This window comes from Mirounga angustirostris, unplaced genomic scaffold (genome assembly GCF_029215605.1).
Source record: "Mirounga angustirostris isolate CCGP_5_RB_7025 unplaced genomic scaffold, mMirAng1.0.hap1 SCAF_17, whole genome shotgun sequence".
Lineage (NCBI taxonomy): Eukaryota > Metazoa > Chordata > Mammalia > Carnivora > Phocidae > Mirounga > Mirounga angustirostris.
In genome coordinates, this window is record NW_026991725.1 from 38,699,148 (window position 1) to 38,717,777 (window position 18,630).

General features: G+C 57.9%; 2 protein-coding genes across 2 annotated transcripts; one reads left to right on the forward strand and one right to left on the reverse strand.

Annotated features, from left to right (window-relative positions):
• Positions 1–5,268: 5,268 nt before the first annotated feature.
• Positions 5,269–8,824, reverse strand: USH1G (USH1 protein network component sans). The gene is made up of 2 exons (XM_045888008.1): positions 8,661–8,824; positions 5,269–6,490 (listed from the first exon to the last, which is right to left on the reverse strand). Exons 1-2 carry the CDS (start codon positions 8,822–8,824, stop codon positions 5,269–5,271), a joined length of 1,386 nt encoding a protein of 461 aa, XP_045743964.1.
• Positions 8,825–10,364: 1,540 nt separating this feature from the next.
• OTOP2 (otopetrin 2) lies at positions 10,365–18,239 on the forward strand. Its single transcript, XM_045888007.1, has 6 exons — positions 10,365–10,680; positions 11,408–11,544; positions 12,700–12,758; positions 13,219–13,358; positions 15,340–16,214; positions 18,069–18,239. The coding sequence occupies exons 1-6, from the start codon at positions 10,365–10,367 to the stop codon at positions 18,237–18,239; spliced, it is 1,698 nt and encodes a 565-aa protein (XP_045743963.1).
• Positions 18,240–18,630: the final 391 nt, after the last annotated feature.

Sequence of the window (18,630 nt, forward strand, 5' to 3'; positions counted from 1 at the left end):
TATAAAGTGCTGGCACCTTATAAAATCTCAACATTAATAGTAAAAACATGAGAGCTTCCCTCTGGGGACAGGGTGGCCGAAGGGACCCAAGTTAAGGAATTAACTTTCCTTAATTTACTGGGACCTAAGGAATGTCACAAAACCTCTCTGATGGTCAATCTCTTCATCTTTGGAGTGGGGCTAAAACTCTTCACCTGCTTACCTCACAGGATTAGGGGAAAGTTTTTGATAAACTCTACTGTTCAGACAGTAGCATAACGGGGCCAGGCCAGTGGGCCTGTGATTCCCCCTTCCAGGAAAGATGCCCAGTTCCTTGGGTACCCCAGGATGCCCTGGAGGCCCCCCCCACTGGACAGTGGCGTGGCCCATCCTTGGCCAGCTGACCATTCCTTAGCCAGTGGCTGGATCATCAATGCCCCAGCTGGCGGGATGAGGATGCTTTCAAGTGCTGTCTCCAGGAGCTAGTGTGATTGGTGGGGTTCACATATGGGGGTCAGAAAAGCAGAACTGCTCTGTGGAAGGGCCTAGGATTCACCTACTGGGTGGGCTGAGCCACACATGCGGTGAGTACCTCATGGGCCTAAGGCCGCCAACAACCGTGATCACTACTAACTGATATGTACTGAGTATCAGGCAGTTTGCTAAGTGCCTCATCATGCATTATCATTCCATGATCATTTCACCTCCTGATGATCCACGGGGTTAACACGCTATTATAAGGAGTTCAAATCACCTATTTTATTTGAGGAAACGGACTCAGAGAGGCTAGGTAACTTACCCAAGGCTGCGCAGCTGGAAAGGATCCAGAGCCAGTTTTGCTGCCCGGGTCTGGCTGTGTCCTCAGTCCTGCCACCTCCCGTACAACCCAGGCTTATCTCAGAGGTGACACAGGCATGGCCTGGGAGCACAGGGCTGTCACGCTGCCCGGGACTGGTCAACACGGAAGGCATCACAAGACCGAGTGCCACTTTGCCCATTTGGCTGCTCTGTTATCTCCTGCCAGCCCCCTGCCCTCTGGGCCTCAGTTACTTCATCTGTACAATGAGGTTGCGCCACATACCCAGAGGCCCTTCTTGCCTCTGATTCACTCTGACATCCCCATCTCCATCAAATTAGTAATCGCATTTATGATGTAACATCAGAGCAGTCGAACTAAGGCTTCTTAACATGGGATCCCTGGACCCCTCGGAGCTCCAGCTGCCTGGAATGAGGAGCAGAATTGTGTGTGTGTGTGTGTGTGTGATGTGCATTTTTCCAGGGGAAGTGTCCTTGTTATTACCAGATTCTAATCCCTAAAGGCGAAGAGCCGTTGATCACTCTAAAACCTTTAGAATTGCCCTAGGCTCAATCACAATTTTAAGGGAAATGGGTCGAGAAGGCTGAATCCCTACCATGTAAAATTCTTCCCTTCACTGTGTTTAAAGTCTCCTCAGACTTCCTGCAGCTGCACCTGCTCCCGTGCCCCAGGCTTCCACCCTCCGGCCACACTGACCCCTGGAGACCCCAGCCCCCAGTGCTTCCGATCAGTCTCTGCCTCTACACTGAAGCTCCTCCTATCTGCTGTCTTGTTATTGGGTCCTCACCCCCATGTCCTTCCCCTGGAACCTCGGCGCCAGGACTGGTGGGTCTTTCCTGAGGTAGGTGCAGTGACCAGAATGGCCAGTAGGGGTCGCAGGGCGGACAACCCCGTGGAGCATCCGAGGACAGAATTCTGCCCCCTTCTCAGCCTGGGGCTGAGGAAAGTGCACCAGCAGTCAGGAGGCCCATGTTCTGGGTCCAGATCTTCCCCTCGGTAGGCCTCAGTTTTCCCATCTGTAAAGTGGAGGGAGATGACCTAGAACCCCAGAGGGTTACTAAGCAACCTTTCTGCTGGGACATCCCCTGGACCTTGATGATTGATGCTGGAGGGAGGGAGGGGTCTCGAACTCCCTTTAGCAGAAGCACTTGACCCAGCATCTTTAGGGAATGAAATAAAATGACTCAGGGGGCCTTTGGTTTAGCGAACAGAGGCTATTGTCCTCCAGCTTAAGGGGAAGCCTTACCTCCTGGGGAGAAAGGAGGGTTCTAAATAGGTTTGCCCCAAGAGCTGCCTGGGGTGGTGAGGGAAATGGGGACCACACTGGTGGCCTCCCAGGATGGGCGGGGGCCTTGAGATGAGGGCTCATGGGGCCTGGGAGGTGGGTGGCAGCCTCCTTGGGTACAGCTTCTGCCCATGTCTAGAGAAGGCCAGGCAGGCCCCGGTGGGAAGGGGGAAAGTGTCCTCCTGCCCTCAGCAGCTGCAGGACCTGGGAACAGGGCTGGAGCGCAGATCATCCTCCTCACTCAGCTTCTGGCTCTCCTGTCCCGGTTCTTCTGAACGCTCCCTCTCCATCAGCTCTGAATTCTGGGCCGAGAAAGAGCAGGGTGAAGGCCCAGGGATGAGGGAAGGCCCTGCAGGGATGCATGAGGGGGGCATGACCAACCATCCCTCCCTCGACCTCCTCCAGGGGGTCCATGAGGACCAAGTCGTCTTAGGTACAAAAAGACCTTCTCCCTCTCCCACCCCCAAGTGATTAAAGAATGAGACACAGGCATGACAATGATACAGAACATTCTCTACAAAAGTTATAATGAGCCTGTGGGAGGGGTACTTTGTAGGGCAGTGGGAATCCCAGAGCCTGCCCCACCCTGGCACTGGGAGAACCGGGAGGAGGCTGAGGCAGGACACAGACAGGGTACAGAATAGAAAGGGCAGCACCTGGGGCTCTGAGGAAGTCGAGTCAGCACTTGGGGGTGGCCCCAGGCCCAGGCCCAGAGAACAGGGAAAAGGACTGGGGTGGGCTCAGGGTGGCAGTGGAAGGCGGCCAAGCCCGCATGTGGGAACAGAAACCACCTCCACCATGGCCCCCGCTCTGGGCACAGACACAGAAGCCCCAGAGGGAAGCTTGTGGCATTTTCTGGGGGTTCTCTAGTCCCCTGACCCGGCCAAGGGGGCCCAGGAAAGAGATGGGGGCTGTGGCAGTGCTCCCAGTGGGAGCCGCTTCCCAAGCTGAGGGTCAGGGACGGGGGTCCGCTGCTGACAGAGCAGGAAGGGCACACACGTGTGAGAGCACCCCTGAGTAGCTCCCCCACAGCCCTGACCTCAGGCTGATTGGAAAACCGAGGACACATGCCTCAGGACACATGTCTGAGGGCCCCCCGGGGCTGGCCTTTCCCCTGGGCTCACCGCCCTCGGAGCAGGGACGCTGCTGAGCTCTCGCTGGCGCACTACCCCGCAGAACCGTGCAGCTGCCCGGCCGCCTCCACACCTGGAGGCAGATCCACCAACCAGCCCTCCACACCGACACGCATGCACAGAGCCCTGGGGACCCGGGGACAGTCAGCAGCTTAGATTATCCACGTCCTCAGGCTCTTCCATGTCCATATCGCACGACTGGCCCACAAAGAGGCTAGACCCCCAGCCATGCCCAGTCTCTGCCTGTCTCTGGCCTGGGAGACGCTGAGGCAGTTGGCCGCTGCCTTTCTCCAGCCCAGAGCACGCCCACCAGGCCAAGGGGCCATAATACTGCGGCTCATCGCTCTAGCACCTTGCATCTATTGCCCAGACACTCTGGGGTCCCTGGAGGGACCGGGCTGGAGGCAGGGTGGAGGAGGGCATGGTGAGGAGGGCAGAGTCAGGCTGGGCCCCATCACAAGGTGAGCCGGTAAGGATGCCAGTCACCCCCGCCCCCCACCCCAGCCTGGCACTCCACCTCCCCAGCATGGCCAGTAGGTGAAGGAGAAGGGGGCTGGCTGTGCTTGGGACAGGGTGGGGATTAAAGTCAGGACATTTGGCTGAAGAGTCTAGCCAGAAACCTCCTCTCTAGGGTGTATGGGGGGAGGGGAGGTAGCCCAAACTCTTCCCTTCACAAAAATGTAGGAAGTGAGCAAGTCTCCAGCCTGAGCACAATAGCAGGACCCTCGGAGGAGGGGTGGGGAGAGACAATGGCCCCTGGGACTGGCCATGCCCGCCCCTCACACTCCCATTCAGCTCTAATGAGCCTGTCATCTATTCCCTGGGGCCCCAGGGGTCCCCCCCCCCACCCCGCCCTTCCTCTGGGGCTGGCTTCCCTCGAATCCACAAGTCCTTGGGGGCCATTCAGATGGGCGTGGCTCAAGGGCTCCGGGACCCCTTGCTGGTACCTCCAGGCTACACCTCTGCTGTGGAGTGTGGCCAGGCTTTCAAAGGAGATGACCCACATGGTCTTTGCTCCTGGGGAGGGGTGGGGGGGCTTCAGGGCTGGCGACTGTGAGGACCTCATGGCCCCACGGTGGGTTGTGGCAACTTGCAATTCATTTTGGTCTGGAGAGAGGAGGGCTCTGTTATCTGTAGAGAAAGACACAGAAACAGATTTCAGGTAAGAGCCTTCAAGATACCATTTTAAACCAAGACCAGCCTTTTGAACAACTAACCCTGACAGGCTAATGGTCAGGGATGGGGCCACTGGCCAGGGGGTGTCCTCCCCATCCCCTAAACTCTAAACCAGACTGTCTCCCCACACCCACCCCTGCCCAGCCATGCAGGGTAAAGGCCATAGACACCAAAAGGAGGCGGCAGCATTTGCCGGGCTTGTGGGACACCACGAGAAAGGGGTCGGGGCAGGGCCAGGCCACCAGCGTGGTAGCAGACTTGGGCTCCTCCTGACCGCTTCTGGATGTGACAACCATCCTCCCATGGGAGTCAGCAGGCCCTAGAGCCACACAGACCAGGGATCAAGCCCAGGCTCTGCACTAAGCAGCATCAGGACCTTGGGGTGAGCGGCTGGAACCCGCTGAGCCTCCGCTTGCTCTCCTGGAAAATGGGGATGGTACAGCCCCTGCATATGGAAGCTGGGGAGGACTCAGTAAGAGGGCACGAGCAGGGGCATCTCTAGCACCCAGGAGATGGGAGGGCTCAAGGCGTCCTGTCTGTGACTACTCTATTGTATGGCACTCTCCACACTGAGACACCCATTTGGGGGCATTTTGATATCTCCAAAATTGAGGTGCATTTTATTTTACATTAGCTATGATAAGAAGGCCTCCTGTCCTCGTTAAATTGGCAGCTTCTTTTTCAGAATTGGGGGTAAACAAATTAAGTGGGGCCCCTTGTTATTGATGGGGGCTTAGATTTTACGAAATACGGTATTACCCCCCTACACACACACACACACACACACACACACTCCTTAAAAGGCAGATCCTCCCCTCCATGGCTCCCCAAGGCTTTCCAGGCCCCCTATCTCCTCATCCCCCCAAGGCTCGGGGCACTCACAACTCAGTGTCTTCCAGGGCGGGCGGGCGCTCTAGCGCCCGCCTCCTCCTCCTCACGGCCCCCAGAAGCTTCTTGCGGGGCCCCAGGGGGACGCTGATGCTGCGGAGGTCAAGGTCGGAGCACAGCATCAGGGCCTCCAGGTCAATCTTCTCCTGCCGCAGGAGGGAGGCGAAGTCCTCCATGTGCAGGGAAGCCAGGAAGGCCTCCAGCGGGCTCGTCTCGGGCTCCAGGTCCTCATCCAGGCCCAAGTCCAGCTCGTCCCAGGGCAGCTCCTTCCCGCAGCTGCGGTCCTGCAGGCTGCTGGCACTGCCCAGGCTGTCGTCGTCCAGGCTGGGGGAGCTCTGCCGCCGGCCTCGCGGGGCGCCGCCGCCGTCCAGCGCCCCGTCCTCGCGGCCCAGGCCGAGCAGCCCGCTGCTCAAGTAGTTCCTGCGGAACACCATGGTGCCCAGGCCGGGGCGGGTAAACAGGGAGTCGTGGCCTGAGTCGGTGCTGACTTCCGAGTGGGCCGGCTCGGCCGCCAGCGTGGCACGGGAGACGCTGTCCTCGTCCGAGAGGAACATGTCCCGGAGCGGGGAGCGGCCCCACTCCTTGGGGTTGGCGTAGGTGCCCTGGCGCACGAACATCACGTCGCTGCCCAGCTGCAGGCCCGAGAGCGAGCGCACGCTCTTGCGGCCGTCCTCGGAGATCTTGAAGGTGCCCTCGCCGCCCTGCTTGCGCCGCTCCAGCTTCCGCTGGATCTTGGCCTTGCCCTTGGCCGTGCCGTGCAGCGTGGCCTGCGAGTAGGGCAGGTGGCTGCCCAGCGCCAGGTGCTGCAGCCGGCGGCTCAGGGTGCTGGACGTGAGGCTGGAGAAGCTGAGCGCGTCCGAGCGCTCGGCCAGCTCGCGGCGGTAGCGCCGCTCCATGCGCTCGTGGTGCTTGCGCTGCAGCTTGGCGCACTCGCGGATGCGCCGCTCCGCCTCGCGGAAGGCCTTGTCCTTCAGCTTGCCCACCAGCTTGGGGTTGAGGCTGCTCTGCTTGGCCGCGATGGAGTCCAGGTAGCGCACGCACTCCATGTGGCCCTTCATGGCGGCCATGTCCAGCGGCGTGTGGTAGTCGTTGTCCAGGCACCAGATGTTGGCCCCGAAGGACACCAGGAAGGAGAGGCAGTGCAGGTGGCCATTGGAAGCTGCCAGGTGCAGGGGCGTGTTGCCCCAGATGTCGCACTTGTCTGGGTCACCCCTGCAGGGAGGACACGCAAGGAGGGGTGATGAGCCAACACAGTTTCGGGCGGGCAGACGGCACTGGCACTGGCTGCAGGTGATGCCCCACGGGCACACCAGCGCGACCCGAGGGCCTGAGACGTCTCCTCCGACTCCAGACGATGCCAGACGGACCTGGGGGGGGGGAGGGGGCGGAGGCAGAAATGGCCCCAGACCTGCAGGGGGTGGGGCGACAGAAAAGGCGGGGCCAGGGCGGGGCCTTCCCCAAGAGAACTGATGGCTGGGAATCTCAGGGGATAAATATTTGATGCCCAGAGAGAAAGGAGTGAATTATTGATGGAGCCCAGCGGGGAGCTGGCCCAGAGAGGTGGTGGGCCAGGGCCGAGTCTGGGTCTCTAGGCAGGCGTGGTGGTGCGTGTGGCTGTGGGTGCAGGGGTCACCCTAAAAGAGGACACAAGAGAGTGGTGGGTGCGGAGCCTGAGCCCTGGGTGAGTGGGTGTGAGGGTGTGTGCCTGCGTGTCGGCCGGCGAGGCCACGTCTGCAGGGAGCAGGGCCAGGCCTGGCAAGGCTGCGTGTGAGAGCAGGTGTCGGGTCTTGGCCTGCGCTGGGAGGGGAGCGCGGGGGCAGCCAGGACCAAAGGGGAGGAGGAGGCAAGCCGGCAACCTGGGCCCAGCGGCCCTCCCTTACCCGGGGCTGCCCCATCTTTGGGAGCTTTGTCAGGCAGCCTGGCGTGTGCCTGCCCGGGGGACCCACCCAGCACCCTCCAACACCCTCCACACCAGATTGTGCCCCCTTGGGCATGCTTCGGCTGGCTCCTCCAAGCTCTCCCCTCCCACAGGGGCCTGGCCCAGCACCTCTGCCTCACACTAATGAGGCCACGAGGCCACCCCACAGGGCTGGAGGAAGAATCACCCCCTTGTCTCAACAGCTACCCCCACAACCCCCTCCTCACTTCCCCTACTGGTCGCCAAGTTTTGCAGGACAATGTGGCAAGGAGCAGTTTGGCATCTGGCCCACACCCCATCCAGCACCAACGCTTGCTCTCTGTATGAGTTGGGGGATTTGGTGCACCAGGAAGGCACTCTTCGCCCTTCTTCCCATGGACCTCTCTGATGGGGGGCAGGATGGCAGGATCACTGCGTGCTCTCGGTGTGGAAAGGGGCCAGCCTGGGCTTCTCAGAACGTGGCTCAGCAGCCTGGTTTTAAGGGCTGCTCCCACCTGCTGCTGGCCTGAGGAGCAGCCTCAGAGGGAGGGTAAGGGGGTTTGCCACCCACCACATGTTCAGGCCACAGGCCAGCATCTGGCACCAGGGCCAGTTGGGCCCCTTTCCCTCCACCATGATTTCCCAGGGCCTACGATGTTCCTATGAACCGTCCTCGGGCATGTCTTCCACTCCTTTTCCCTGTCCAGCTGCCCAGGTGTCCAGTTCAACCAGGTGACCTCTCTGTATAAAACTGTGGAGGCTGGCGAAGTTGTCCACAGTGTCATTCAGCCCCGGGAGCCCACATCAGCGGCCCTGGTCCCTGAATTCCTTCATTGCTACCTTCAAATCCCTTCCCTGGCCCTGACACCTGGACTCTAGCCACACTCCTCCCCCCAGACAACTCCTAAAGGAGGCAGAGTGAGCCTGCTTTGGGGGAGGGGCACAGAGGGAGTTAATGAGGCGGCTACACCCACTGACATTTGGTGTCGGGGACAGTGCCCATAAATCCCAAGAATGAGCTGGGAGAGAGCTGGGAGAGCCCCAGCCTGCGGGGAGGTGCAGCATCCTTCAGACCGCAGGCTGGGGAGTGGGCACTAAGGAGCCTCTCCTCGAGAGGCCTATGCCCCTTCTCTTCCCTCCCCACTCTTGCTTCCAGGTGCCACCCCCCACCCAGGAGACCTCTCCCACCTTCCCTTCACTCTGCAGCCCCTCCCATAATCATGGGCCCCCAAACCCAGTCCCTCCCCTCCTAGCCCCACATCCAGGTCACAAATGTCCTATGCCTCGAGTTGTGTCCCCCTCCCACAACTGCCAGGCTCCAGGGTCCCACCTTAGGGTCAGTCCGATAGAGAAGAGGGCAGCTCAGAGGAGAGAGGGGGAAGATACCTTGGAGTCTTGGGGAGTGTGTCTCAGGGGCCAGAGGGGCCTGAACACTCTCTTTCGCCTCCACTGGGGGGCTTAGGCAGGGACAAGGTGGGTACTCACCCTCGGCTCACGATGAGACGCAGCGACTCCAGGTTACCATGGTAGGCAGCCCAGAGGGTGGGAGTCATGCCATCCTCATCCGGGGCGTTCAGCTCCTTCCTGGTGGCCTCTTTGAGGAGCTCCAGGTAGCCGTCCCGGGCCGCCCGGTGGTACTGGTCGTTCATGGCGCCTGACTTGAACCGGGTGGGCAGGGGGCGCGGGGAAATGCCCCCCGCGGGGTGGGCGGCGGAGTTAGGGCTGAGGCATGGGGTTGGGGGAGGGGGCCCAGCAGGGCCCGGGGCCGCCAGCCCCCGCTGCCGCTGACGGAGGTTGCGGAGCGCGCCGCAGCCGCAGCTACTCGGACATCTGAGCCGCTCACCCCGGGAAGGGCGGGGGGAGAGGGGGGGAAGGATCTCCCGCTGCCCAGAGAGCCTCCCCCGGGTTGCCCCTGGGTCCTAAACACCCTGCTCCCGAGCGCGCAGGGATGACCCACGCGAGGCCCTGCCCTCGCTGCAAAAGTGGTGACCCCAGCGCCCCGCCCCATGAGGCCCAGTCTGGGGACAGTACGGGGTCTGTCCTCACTGGATCCCCGGCTCTGCGGCTCCCGATGTCTCCACCCGTCGAAGGAAGGGCCAAGGGCTGGGGAGGGGTGTCTGGATCCCTAGGACCGTGGGCCTAGGACCGGTAGGAGGACTGACGCCCAGACAACGAGGAGCGCAGGGCAGTCCTGGCTGCCCCTCGCCCGCGCGGGGTCGGCGAGCCGCGCTCCAGCAGGGGGCGCTAGAAGCCTGGACGCGGACTCCGCGCGCCGCTGGCGAACTTCCTACCCAAGCCCGACTTGGCAGCTTCCAGCGGAGCAGAAGACTGCGGGGAGGGAGAGAGGAAGAAGGAACTTCGATCACTGTGAGGGTGTCGGGGAAAGGGGCACTGGGGTCCCGATCTTGGGGCGGCAACTGAGGAGCAGGAAGGTATAGGGTGCGCCGGGGCTGGAAGGGCGTCGGGGTGCCTGCGGGCCTTTGGGGAGTCTATTGAGCATCAGCACTCGGGGCTCTGGACGGCGGGGACCGCGGGACGCGAGGGCGCGGCGGGCGCCGGGGGCGGGGTGCCCTCTGGGTGCCGCAGTGCAGGGCTGCGCCCAAGCCTGGCCGCGCCAGGGTGACGGGACGGCAGGGGAGGGGGCGCCTCTTAACGGGTAAATATAAATCTTAACCTTATCTGGCTCCCGCTCTCTGTTCCCTAAATTCAGCTCGGAGAAAAGATGGATCATGTGAGTGGGACTGAGAGATTTATGGAGCTGAGCTCCCGCGGCTATAAATCACCCTGCCCTCCCCGGTATAAAGTGCCCGTCCAGCCCGGTGTGGGAGAGAGGAGACGCTCGTCGCCCCCTGACCCCCAGCTCAGCGCGGGGTCCCGGCCCAGCCAGGTGGGTGCCCCGACCAGATGGTCGACGGACTGGGGAGTGGGGACGTTGGACGGGGTCCGACGGGGCTGCCGCCGCTTCTTCTTCCTTCAGTCGTCGAGCTAGGGACCCGAGGGGTCGGCTTTTCTCTTCCCTTTCCCCAGCGCTTCCTCCACCACCCGCAGCCCCCACCCTCCGGGTGAGGAACTTCTCAGTTCCTAAATCCAGGGAGAAGATGGGAGAAGGAGAGCCCTCGGGGTTGACCTGGGGTCCTGTCCGCTTCTCCTCCACAGTGACCCGTCCAACCTCCCCCAGTCGCCCCTGCCATGTCCGAGGAGTCGGCCCCGGGCCCCAAGGAGAGCCCGCCGGCTGCGCGGCAGGCAGGCTCCCGCGAGGTGTGGAAGAAGGGCGGCCGGCTGCTGTCCGTGCTGCTGGCCGTGAACGTGCTGCTTCTCGCCTGCACGCTCATCAGTGGCGGCGCCTTCAACAAGGTAGCGGTGTATGACACCGACGTGTTCGCGCTGCTCACCACCATGATGCTGCTCGCCTCCCTCTGGATCCTCTTCTACCTCCTCCGGACCGTGCGCTGCCCCGACGCCGTCCCCTACCGGGACGCGCACGCCGGCCCCGTCTGGCTCCGAGGTGCCAGGGGAGGTGGGGGGTGGGTGGGGAGGGGGCAGGAGAGGAGCCAGAGCCTGGGACTCTCAGAGGAATTGTGGAGTGCACATCCAGGTAGGGGGCTGAGAAATTCCCGGGGTGGGGGGGTGGGCAGATGTGGCTGAAGATGAAATGGGCTGCGGTTGAAAGAGAAGAGGAAGGGAAACAGTCTTGGAAGAAAAATGAAGTGAGGGATGGAGGGGAACTTCTTTGCTCTTCCTAAAGATTGAAAAGGGGTGGTCATGGGAGAGCCCTTTGATGGAGAGCAGAGAACAGATGACAGCTGCAACTGAAAGAGCCCACCTAGGGCCGTTCTTCCCCCAATCCATGCAGCCCCAAAGAGATAGGAGCTCAATAAAATATCCATCCATCCATCCACCCACTCAATCCTATACTCATCCTCCATCCACCCATTCATCTTTCAATCCATCCATTCACCCACCCACCTATCCATCCATCCATCATCCAACTATCCACCTGTCCATCCATCCATCCATCCATCCATCCATCCATCCATCCATCCTTACATCCAGCCAGCCAGCCATTTATCCATCCTCTCACCCACCCCATTCATCTGTCCATTGATCCTCCCACCTACAGTATTCATCTCTCCATCCATCCACACAAACATCCAACCAACCACCCATCTAGCCATGCATCCTCAGATCTATAAACTATCCTCTCTGACCCATCCCCCACCCCTCATTCCCAGGTGGACTGGTGCTGTTTGGGATCTGCACTCTTGTCATGGATGTCTTCAAGACTGGCTACTACTCCAGTTTCTTTGAGTGCCAGTCGGCCATCAAGATCCTGCACCCTCTCACCCAGGCTGTGTTTGTCGTCGTCCAGGTGGGTGGGAGGAGTGTTCTTGAGTGTGGTGGAAAGGAGCCAACACCTGGCATGAGGTCAGAAGATCTCTACTCTTCTACCCTGAGCAATCAAGTAAGGTGGGGATAGGACTGTAGTGTGGATCACATGAGTCCATAAATCTGGAAGCACTTGGTGATGAAGTAATATCCAAATGTGAGCTCCTACTTAGGGGCCCTGTGATTTCATTTCAATGCAAGCAGTGCCAGTATTAACATCTAAGATGTCTGAGTTGTGACAGCTGCCATGTCTCCTAGAACCTGGCTCGCCCTCCCTAGGTGCCTGTAGAGGGCACCAATCTCAGCCCAGGGTCCTGCTGTGGGCATGGCCGGTTTGGCCTCAGCTACAGCCCATATGTTCTGTATTTGTTCAGGAAATAGGTATCCTGTACCTGGGATTTTTCAAACAAGTTCACGTATATATATTTTTATTTGTTGCATACATAACACGCTGAAAGATCTGATTGAGCTGAGGCAGGACTGGTCTTACATGGGACCACAACAGATCTCATCCCTGCACCATGACCAGAATGACTACATGTAGGGTTCCCTCTCCTGAAACATTACCCCTGCTGTGCAGATTTCCACAATTCAACACATTTATGACTGCGGTACTTATAATAGTTTTACCCTTTTTCAGTTTACGGATTTGAAGAATTCTCAGGTAAAATGAATATACAGATACCCACACATCAACAAATACCATGACAAGGATTTGTTAGCAACCAGGGGAGGATTGTAGGACAACAAAGGATGGGGTTGGGGCAGGGGATGTTGCCAAAGGAAGGCGAGAAGGCACCAGAGATTCTCTCTACTTTGGACAAGACCCAGGCTTAGGCTGGCCTTGCTCCCAGGAATAAGTAACTAGACAGTCAAAACTCTACCTGAAGACAAAACAAAACACCAAGAGCTTACAGGTAACATTTTGCAAACTCAGAAAGAACAGAGAACTATTTTATACAAATTGTTCCAGAGACAGAGAGAAAGCTCCTGACTCATTTTGTAAAGCTAAAATAAACTTGGTAGGTTAGTATGGGGGCTCTTGAGGTGGAGGGAACATACTGCTGGGTTTGGACATAGGCACTCCAGAGTTTAGCCTGTCTGCACAGTGAATGACCCCCACTCTCTCTCAACACAGACTTACTTTCTCTGGGTGTCCTCTAAAGACTGCATTCACGTCCATCTGGATCTGACCCGGTGAGTGCCGGCTCCACAGCTCAACATCCATGCCCCCCTGGGGATGAACTTTCCAACCTGGGGCCTGGGGCCTCCTTCTGCACCCTGCATGGGGTTTCAACCAAGGCCCCTTTGCTCTGTCAGCCTGATCCCACCACTCTGTGCTGTGTTGTGTGTATGTGTGTGCCTACAACTCATATCTGTGTGTTTTGGGGCATGGGTTATATAGTGCGCTGTATGTGCTTTCCTCTAGGAGAGGGAACAGCAGTGGTCTGAGCCCCTGGACACCCCCTGGCCCTCTCTTGGGTGGCATCCTGGCCAGACTAAGTGTTCCTTCCAAACTCAGCCTCTATTCACACAGGGGCCTGTTTTCTTGCTTCCCAACATCATCTCCCAGCATAGCTCCCCAGCTCTCCATCTCCCCAGGGACCCACGATGGGCCAGCCTCTCACTGGCCTCTTTGCTCCCCCTCCCCAAACAGGTGTGGTCTCATGTTCACCCTCACCACCAACCTGGCCATCTGGATGGCAGCCGTAGTGGATGAGTCCGTGCACCAGACCCACTCCTATGATAGTTCCCACAGCAACGCTAGCCACCTTCGCCTCGCTCCTGACCGTGAGTGTCCACTCCAGATTAAACCTGGTCCAGGGACTTCCAGGCCTTAGCCTGGGTGGGGTGGTTGTCTCCCTTCCCCTCATGAGAGAGGAGAGCCTCCTCCTGCCCCAGGCTCTGCCTCTGAAGAAGTATAGGTGTAGGTGACGCCAGAGGGAGGGTGTCAGGGGGCATCTTCTCTTTCTGGGGTTTGCAGCCTTGGCCTCACTATTCAGGTCTCCATCCCACCAAAGAAGGGATTTGGGCTCCAGAATGAAAGGGTGAGGGTGATCAAAGTGAAGGGCAGAAAAGGGAGGCAGAATAGCTCAATGGTGGAAGCATGGGTCAGAGTCTGTCAAGGAGAAGGTAGAAATAATCATCAGTGACAATAGTGACACTTTACTGAGCTCCATGTGTCAGGTGCTGTGCTAAGTGTCCTAAACACTCTACCTTACTTAACCCTCACAACTTCCCAATGAGATGGGTACTATTTTTTATTTATTTATTTTTTTATTTTTTTAGAGAAAGAGAGAGAGAGCGGGGGGGGGGGGAGGGGCAGAGGGAGGAAGAGAATCTTAAGCAAACTCCTCACTGAGCCCAGAGCCTGGCGCAGGGCTTGATCTCACAACCCTGAGATCATGACCTGAGCCGAAATCAAGAGTCAGAGGCTTAATCAAATGAGCCCCAAGATGAGTGCTATTAATATTCCCATTTTACAGATACAGAAACTAAGGCATAAAAAGTTAAATAGAACTTGAAATTGGGAGAACTAGTGTTGAGATCCATCTTTGCTCTGAACCAATATCCTATACTGAAGAAGAATAGGATCAACAGGCCCCCTGGTCCTAGTTCTCTGGACTTCTGTAGGGGCCCCCCCAACTAACCAGGACCAGACCAGATGACTAAGTCCATTTGGATTTTGCCTGAAGACACACTCACTCCCAGTATGGAAGGGTCCAGGAACAGAAAGCATGGAGCAGGAGACCCCAGCCCATCGGGACTGATAAAGGGCCATGTTGCACATACAAAGGGTTCCTGAGGATGGTTAAAACCAACCCGGAGGGGGTGCCTGGATGGCTCAGTCGGTTAAGTGTCGGACTCTTGATTTTGGCTCAGGTCATGATCTCAGGGTCATGAGATTGAGCCCCGCATTGGGCTCTGAGCTGGGTGGGTGTGGAGCCTGCTTAAGATTCTCTCTTCCTCTCCCTCTGCCCCTCCCCCTGTGCACATGCATGCTCTCTCTCTCTAAAACAAAACAAAACCAAAAAAACAACCTGGAGAGGTGGCCAACTTAACATGCTGGGGCCCTGGGGTGCCGAGAGGCGTACTAGGAAGGTACCTGCCCTGGGGTTGCGAGCCAGGTTAATAGATCTGCCATTACAAGCCACTACCTCAGTGAGCCTCAGTTTCTGCATCTGCAAAACCAGTGGGAATAGTTCTGGGGATCCAAAGAGAAGTTTGCCAAGATCCAAGGCATTCTATAAAGCGCACTCTGGACACAGGACAAGATTCCTATAGGTGTGTTACAAACCAAAATGATGGGGGGGTCACGGGAGACACCTAGCCAAAGCAGCTTACATTCTGGGCTGAATCAGATGCCGGGGAGAGCTGCAAGGAAGCGTGAACTCAAGGTTCCCAAGAGGGGCACCATCTATCAGGAACCTTGCCTATCTTGGGAAGCCAAGGGTGGTTACTGGTTGGGAAGGATTGGAAATGTCTGCCTGCAGGAATGGAATGGGATGAAGCGGGCAGAATCTGCTGTTCTGATTTTTGTTTACCGAGCACTGGCTGTTTTCTGACGTGTCCCAGCCTCTGGCGCATAGCAGGTGCTCAGTAAATACTTGTGGAATGAATGCGCACCGGGCCCTGTGTAGGCATTTCAGGTCACGGCGGTGAATATGGCAGACAGTGATTCCACCCTAGCAAAAGTCACAGTCGAGAGGTGAGGTTCTTCTCCAGGAAGGCGGGAGGGAGGTCCAGCTCTCTGCCTCTCTCCCCACAGCGGAGCGAGCAGGCAGCTCGGTGGGAGGAGACTGTTCCTGCAACACAGCCATCTGCCAGATCTTTCAGCAGGGCTACTTCTACCTGTATCCCTTCAACATTGAGTATAGCCTGTTTGCTTCCACCATGCTGTATGTCATGTGGAAGAATGTGGGTAGGCTGCTGGCCTCCTCCACCCACGGCCACGGCCATGGCCACACGCCATCCCGGGTCAGCCTCTTCCGGGAGACCCTTTTCGGTGGCCCAATCCTGGGCCTGATGCTCTTCGTGGTGGGGCTGGCCGTCTTCATCATCTATGAGGTCCAAGTGAGTGGGGAGGGGGGCCGCACCCAGCAGGCCCTGGTCATCTACTACAGCTTCAACATCATCTGTCTGGGGCTCATGACCTTGGTCAGCTTGAGTGGCTCAGTCATCTACCGTTTTGATCGCCGGGCCATGGATCACCATAAGAACCCCACTCGAACGCTGGATGTGGCACTGCTGATGGGTGCTGCCCTGGGCCAGTACGTGATCTCCTACTACTCTATCGTAGCCGTGGTGGTGGGCACACCCAGGGACCTACTGGGGGCGCTCAACCTAGCCCACGCTCTGCTCATGATTGCCCAGCACACCTTCCAGAATGTATTCATCATTGAGAGCCTCCACCGGGGACCACCCGGGGATGAACCTCATGATACCACCCCCAAAGAGTCCTGCCATGGCCTTACCTTTGCCAACGTGGATGCCCTCCACACCTTGCCTGCCTGCCCACCCACTCCCAGGCTGGTTGGCACCAACCCAGTGGGCCCTCGGGAAGCAATGGCCATCATCTTGGCCCCCAGGGGCCACTGGAGACGCCGGTGCCTGAAGGACATTTCTCTGTTTCTCCTGCTCTGCAATGTCATTGTGAGTACCTGGGGGTTGCGGGGGGAGGCGGGGTGGGGAGGCGCGGAGATGGGAATGGGCTGAGAGGAAGAGAAGGCCAAGGAAGGATGCTCTTTCAGGTTTATTCACTTGGCCTTCTCTGTCTTGCCCCCAGCCCACTTGAGGAGCCTACAGCTCTCTAGGAGAGAAGCAGGTTCAGAGAGGGTCAGAGGCAGCCCCTGGGCAAACAGCATCTCAGGACACAGAGAGAGAATGAAATCCCAGCCTTCTGGCATCTAGGCTGCAGATGGAACAGGAGGTGTCCCAGGGAATGCTGACATGGGGGCTGGGCAGAAGTGAGAGGGAGCTGTGAAGTGATGTAGAGGGAGGGTGCCCTTGCCCCTAGGTGGAAGGTGTGACTGCTCCTGGGAACTTGTGACCAGCCTGCTTCTCAGAATAATCAGAGCAGCATCAGGAAGTAGCAGAGACCAGCATAAGTGTGAGCACTCTCTTAGCAGAGTGCTGCAGTGGGCTGGCCTGGAAGGGGGGCGTTCACAACAGCACCCCCTCCCTGCTAATTCAGCAGAACCGCTTAGGAAGAGAAATTCAGTGTGTTAGCAACAGACTTCGCCCCAGGGCAGACACACTCCCCATGAAGACAGCCCCCCCACCCGCCCCCGTAAAGGAATACCCCTCCTGTGGCTACAACCCAATAGAGAAATGCTCCAGGGTAGATAAAATCCTCAGGGGAGAAATTTTTAATATGCAATCATGGACCCATGTGAGTACATCCCAAATAAAGAACACAGCTCTACTGAAGTTTCACTCAATATAAAAATGGCCCTTTCAGCTATAACCTCCAACAGAAAAATATCCCTAATATACAAACAAACACCCTTAATGTGGGTCTAACCCAATGTAGAGCACGTCTCCAGAGTGATCCCAGCCCAATGCACACTACATAAAATACACCAACAGCCCTTACTTGGGTGCATTCTTAGTGTGTTCCCACTGTGAATATTGCCCAACCTGCAGGTAATCTGTTTAAAAAAAAAAAAAAGTGATCATCAATCTCTGACCTCCTTATATCTTGGGCCAGTCTGGGAGCCTGGCCCCAGCCTGGCCCCACCCTCACCTCCCCCACCCCCACCCCCACCCCCACCCAGAGCCCCTCCTGCAGGCTGGGATCCACCATGTGGGACGATGTTTTTGCTCCAGGTATCTGTTCCTGAGTCAACTCTAGGAGCATCATCTCCAACTCCATTTCATAGGACAGAAACAGGCTCAGAAAGGAGCTGTGTGTGCCCAAGGACACAGTTAACTTGGGTTGGGGAGGGTGGGGCTGGCCTAGAAGCCACTGTTCTTTGCCTCATACCCCACACCTGAACCGTCTGAGCTCCTGCCAGAGATGAAGCAGGATTCCATCATTAACATCCTCCCAGACCTGGGAAAGGAGCAGAGCTGGAGAACAGAGCTTATGGAGGGTGGTGGTGGGGTACACTTCTGGCTGGATCCTGACTCCCCTGCCCTGGGCCTGTCTGATTCTACCACCACCCTGCACACCTCTCTCCTGGAGAGCTGCTGATTTAGCCGTTTGTACCAAATTCTCACATCATCTATCTTCCCCTTCTCCCCATCTGACAAATGAGCCATAATAACAGGGTAGAAGAGGTAATTGCAGGGGGAGCCTTAGCCTGGGGGTGGGCAAGTTCAGTTTGGCACATTTTCTGAGCTCCTTAGTGAATGCCAAACCCTGCCCAAGATTCTGAGGTTCCCCACTCACCACCCCAGAGGGCTGGGATGCCCCCATCCTCTCACCCCCCAGCAAAGCCCACAGCAATGACCTGCAAGTGGCCAGTCCCGGCCCGGTCCTGACACTCCCCTGTCTCCTCACAGCTGTGGATCATGCCTGCCTTCGGAGCCCGCCCTCACTTCAGCAACACTGTGGAGGTGGACTTCTATGGCTACTCGCTCTGGGCAGCCATCGTCAACATCTGCCTACCCTTCGGCATCTTCTACCGTATGCATGCTGTCTCCAGCCTGCTGGAGGTCTATGTGTTGTCCTGAAGCCCCCGACAGAGACATGTAGGGGTGCGGCTCACCTCATGTGCCCAATCAGAGACCCCCAGGAAAGAACCCCAAGCTGGCAGTCCCTGTGCCACATTACCCACCATCCTCCACCCCCCACCCCCACCCCGGGGGCGCCCAGGGTAGAATTTGCACCAAAGTTATTTTTCCAGGATGAGTTTTTACATCACAGTCAGAACATACCCACCCACCCCAGCTTGATCCTGGAGTATGGAGTGACCAGGGAGGGGGAGACCTATCCCTACAGTATCTAGGACCAGGCAAGATCTGGAACTGTCCACGGCTCTGGCACCACCCCTGATCCCAGCCCTGAAGCCTGGAGAGGACTGCTGCCTGGAGCTGGAACCACCTGCAGTTCACCCCCCTGTCC

Coding starts and splice junctions, on each gene's coding strand:
- USH1G (XM_045888008.1), bottom strand. CDS start 8,824: ATGAACGACCAGTACCACCGGGCGGCCCGGGACGGCTACCTGGAGCTC. Junction 6,491..8,660: donor CGTCTCATCGTGAGCCGAGG/GTGAGTACCCAC, acceptor TCCTCCCTGCAG/GGGTGACCCAGACAAGTGCG.
- OTOP2 (XM_045888007.1), top strand. CDS start 10,365: ATGTCCGAGGAGTCGGCCCCGGGCCCCAAGGAGAGCCCGCCGGCTGCG. Junction 10,681..11,407: donor CGGCCCCGTCTGGCTCCGAG/GTGCCAGGGGAG, acceptor CCTCATTCCCAG/GTGGACTGGTGCTGTTTGGG. Junction 13,359..15,339: donor CCTCGCTCCTGACCGTGAGT/GTCCACTCCAGA, acceptor CAGCGGAGCGAG/CAGGCAGCTCGGTGGGAGGA.